Source organism: Neophocaena asiaeorientalis, unplaced genomic scaffold, assembly GCF_003031525.2.
Source record: "Neophocaena asiaeorientalis asiaeorientalis breed wild unplaced genomic scaffold, Neophocaena_asiaeorientalis_V1.1 scaffold100, whole genome shotgun sequence".
In the NCBI taxonomy this organism is placed as follows: Eukaryota; Metazoa; Chordata; class Mammalia; order Artiodactyla; family Phocoenidae; genus Neophocaena; species Neophocaena asiaeorientalis.
In genome coordinates, this window is record NW_020173955.1 from 3,453,976 (window position 1) to 3,457,911 (window position 3,936).

The 3,936-nt window shown below is 39.4% G+C and overlaps 1 protein-coding gene across 1 annotated transcript; it reads right to left on the minus strand.

The window, feature by feature from the left end:
• Positions 1-1,921: 1,921 nt before the first annotated feature.
• Positions 1,922-3,936, minus strand: CUNH2orf74 (chromosome unknown C2orf74 homolog). The gene is given in 5 exon segments (XM_024752934.1): positions 1,922-2,095; positions 2,909-3,053; positions 3,474-3,587; positions 3,820-3,827; positions 3,829-3,936. Coding segments are annotated over 5 exon segments (549 nt in total).

Genomic DNA, 3,936 nt, shown 5'->3' on the forward strand with positions numbered 1-3,936 from the left:
CTTTTCTTGTTAATGACAAAGTAACTTGGTTTTATAAATATGGACTTATATACAGGCAATGAAACCATGACATCATATGGGAATACTCAGCTATAAATGGTCATCTAGCTATGTCTGAAATTTCTTAGAATTTTAAATATTCAGAGCAACATTATTCACAATAGACAAAAGGTGAAGCAATACAAGTGTCCATCAAAAGATAAATGAATAAACAAATGAATAAACAAAATGTGGGATATGCATACACATGGAATATTATTCAGGCAATAAAAGGAAGGAAACTCTGACACATGGATAAAACTTGAGGACATTATGCTGGGTGAAAGAAGCTGGTCACAAAAGGACAAATACTGTGATTCCACTTGTATGAGGTGCTTAGTCAAATTCGTAGCGATAGAAAGTACATTGGTGGTTACCAGGGGCTGGGGTGGTGGGGAATGAGGAGTTCATGTTTAATGGGTACAGAGTTAGAGTTTTGCAAAATGAAGAGCTCTGTGGATGGATGTGATAGCTATACAATGGGAGTGTACTTAATATTACTTAACTGTGCACTTAAGATGGTTAAGATGGTAAATTTTCTGTGTATTATGGACAAAGGATTAATCTCCAAAATATATAAACAGCTCATGCAACTGTGTAGTTTACAATTAAAAATTTTTTAAAAATTTAATGTTACCATCAGGTGAAAGATCAATATTTTTAAGTGCCTGTAGACAACTCACAGGCTCTGAATGAATACTTCTGTAGACCCCCTCCCTCCCCCAGTGCACACTGCTTTACTCCATTCTCCACCCTATACCTCTAGTCTGGGATCCTCAGGGTTACCTTACTCTGACCCCTCACTACACTTTGCTGTTACCTTTCAACTCTCCTCAATGCCAGCCTGGCTCCAGCTAACTGGTGCCCACCAAACTCAATACGCTTTCTCACCTCTTTGCCTTGGCTTGTGCCTGTCGCCATTGGAAATACACTCTTCCCTCTGCTTGTACTGGACAATCTTTCCATTCCGTTAAGTCCCTTCTCCTCCCCACAGTGGAATGGTCCCAGACCACAGGGACTTCTCCCCATCAAAGGGTGTCAATACTCCCCATTTAGCATTAATCACACATTCTAAATTATTTTATCACTTATTCTCCCAATCACTCAATAAATATTTATTAAGCGTATGCCGTATACATGACAATGCGCTAGGCCCCTGAATCAAATGCTATGTTTTCTGCTTTTTACCTCTCTCATAGCCCCTTACGTATCTTACAGATGTTTACTGCAATGGTTTGGATGATGTTGTACTGGTCTGTACTGTCATATTCCACATATGAAAAGGAAATTTTAAACTACTGAAATCAAGAATAGTATAATCTCAGGATTTGCCTAAGTAACAGGATATTCTGTCGGTTGATGGTAGTTGTTTTGGTATCGATCTTAAAAAGCAGTTGTCAGGACAAGAAAGGTTTCAGGACTGAATTCAAAGGGAATTATATAGTAGGAGACGCTACATGAAAGTTTCCATGATGATAGCAGTAATGTTATTTGGTCATAAATGTCTGTGATCAAAGCATCAAGAACCTGTGCTGTTTCCAAAGTCCCCCTTGAATATTATTTACCTAAAAGACATCTGCACAAACACAAATAACTTTATTCACATGTTAGAACAGTGTTTGAGTAGACAAAGTTTTAAGGACACAATACAATCAATTTCTTGAGCTCAGATTTGAGTTTTTAAAAAAAATCTGTATTCAAGCTCTGGGTATTCTACTTATAGAATTTTGCACATACTCCACCTCTTTTGCAAAAAGGTGAAATACTATCTGTATTTACTTAATTCCCCAGTATTTTGCTCTTTCCACATGATTTTGTACCCCCAGCCATTTCATTGTTAGTCTAAGGTTGCATCTCTTTCACTCTCAGCCTTTTTTGAGCTTCATTTTCTCTCTTTATGTAATCGAGTACAGCTTCGAGCTATAGGATTGTCCTTTCCAAGGTCCACAACAATTACCTCCCTAGAAAATGTCACTCCTTTTAAAGGTCTTTTATGGTTATCAACAACTGAAGGACTTCCAGTGACAGGTATGGGTGGTTTTTGCAAATAGTCATTCTGTAAGAGAATGGAATAGTATAAATGATCAATTTATGAATGCAAGAGCCCTGCTTTTAAAAATATAGGTTATATGTACCTTGTTAGTGAGAAACAGAAAAAGGATTTCTAAATGATATAGGAAAGCAGTAGTAATCCATCATGATCTAATTTTCATATTTCTATGGTTATAAAAGCACACATTGCTATATTCAAATAGCCGTTGGTGACATGTGTTATTCTCTCTACAAAGCAGTCAAACCCAAGAGCCACCTGGACCATCATTCTGTCTCCAACTGGCCATGAGTCTTATGTTGGGAGGGCACGTGAGTTGTTCTTATTAGGGAGCCCCAAACATGGAGCTCAAGAATGCCCTGGCAATGTATACAGGCTGTTGTAGAAGGAGCCTGGAAGTAGAACAGGTGTTTGGGGTCTGGTCCTGAGCTCAGCCATGGCGGAGAAGTGACTTTGAACAATGCATCTTATTTTCTCATTTGTAACATGAGAGCGTTGGATCCCCAAATGATCTCCAAGGCCTCTTCCACCTCTAACATCTTAGGATTCTGAGTAAAGCAAAATGAAGGGGAGTTATTAAGAAAACCACAAATGTAAGAATGACGATGGAACAAGTGTCCAGGCATGGCGTGTGTAACTGACTTAACAAAATGAAGCAATAAGCTAAGAAGACTGTTTTAGATGACTGTGAACATTGCACTCCTTCCAGATACAAACCTAAGTTACAGACAAGACCATCCTTCATTATACCTAGCCAAGGAATTTACCTCTTCTTCAATCAAACTCTAAATGCCCCTTAAGAGTAGAAAAGCCCATCACCTCTTGACCATTTTCTCCAGCATTCTCAGCCCTTTGCTTCTCTTTTATTTTGTCCTCCTCTTCATCTTTCACATCCTCTCCATTTCCTAAGGGTGTGTCCACCACTGCTTTACCCTGTCTCTGGACAAGAATGCCAGGCCTCGTGGGTACAAGAGTCGTAGAAAATCAATCAGCAAGGTTCTTGTTTTTTTTTTTTTTAATTTATTTATTTTTATTTTTGGCTGTGTTGGGTCTTCGTTTCTGTGCGAGGGCTTTCTCTAGTTGTGGCAAGCGGGGGCCACTCTTCATCGCGGTACACGGGCCTCTCCCTGTCGTGGCCTCTCCCGCTGCGGAGCACAGGCTCCAGACGCGCAGGCTCAGTAGTTGTGGCTCATGGGCCTAGTTGCTCCGCGGCATGTGGGATCTTCCCAGACCAGGGCTCGAACCCGTGTCCCCTGCATTAGCGGGCAGATTCTCAACCACTGAGCCATCAGGGAAGCCCGAAGGTTTTTAAAATTCATACATCTTAGCCACCATTATCACACACAAAAATGGCGTTCTACCACAGTCTAAGATGCAGACCTACTCTTCTTTGTCTCCTGAATTGTTCATCTCTGTATTAGCAGCTGTACAATCTTCACCTCCATTAGCATCTATACAAGGACCTTTTTCTGTCTCTTCATCTGTCCTGCTTTGGGAACTGAAATCAAAAATGAAAAAATTTGGAAAAGAAAGAATGGTCTTGATGTTAAGGCTTGGAAAGGAACTTCACTTTTAAACAGGAAATTAGCATTTCTAAAACCCTGAAATAGGAAAAACAGACAGCTACAGCCTTATTATTTGCTGCATTTAAAATTGTTTTATATTATTTCTAGATACATTTACTAGAGTGACTTTAAATCTGATCCCAATTTATCAGCATGGATTTATACCATTTATATTAAAAAAACCACCCATAAAAAGAAGATGCAACTGAGGCAAATTAGAAGGATGACGAAGAAAGTGAATGCTGTGGTTTCAAAGCTCATAGGGTTAGCTAGAAGACTCAT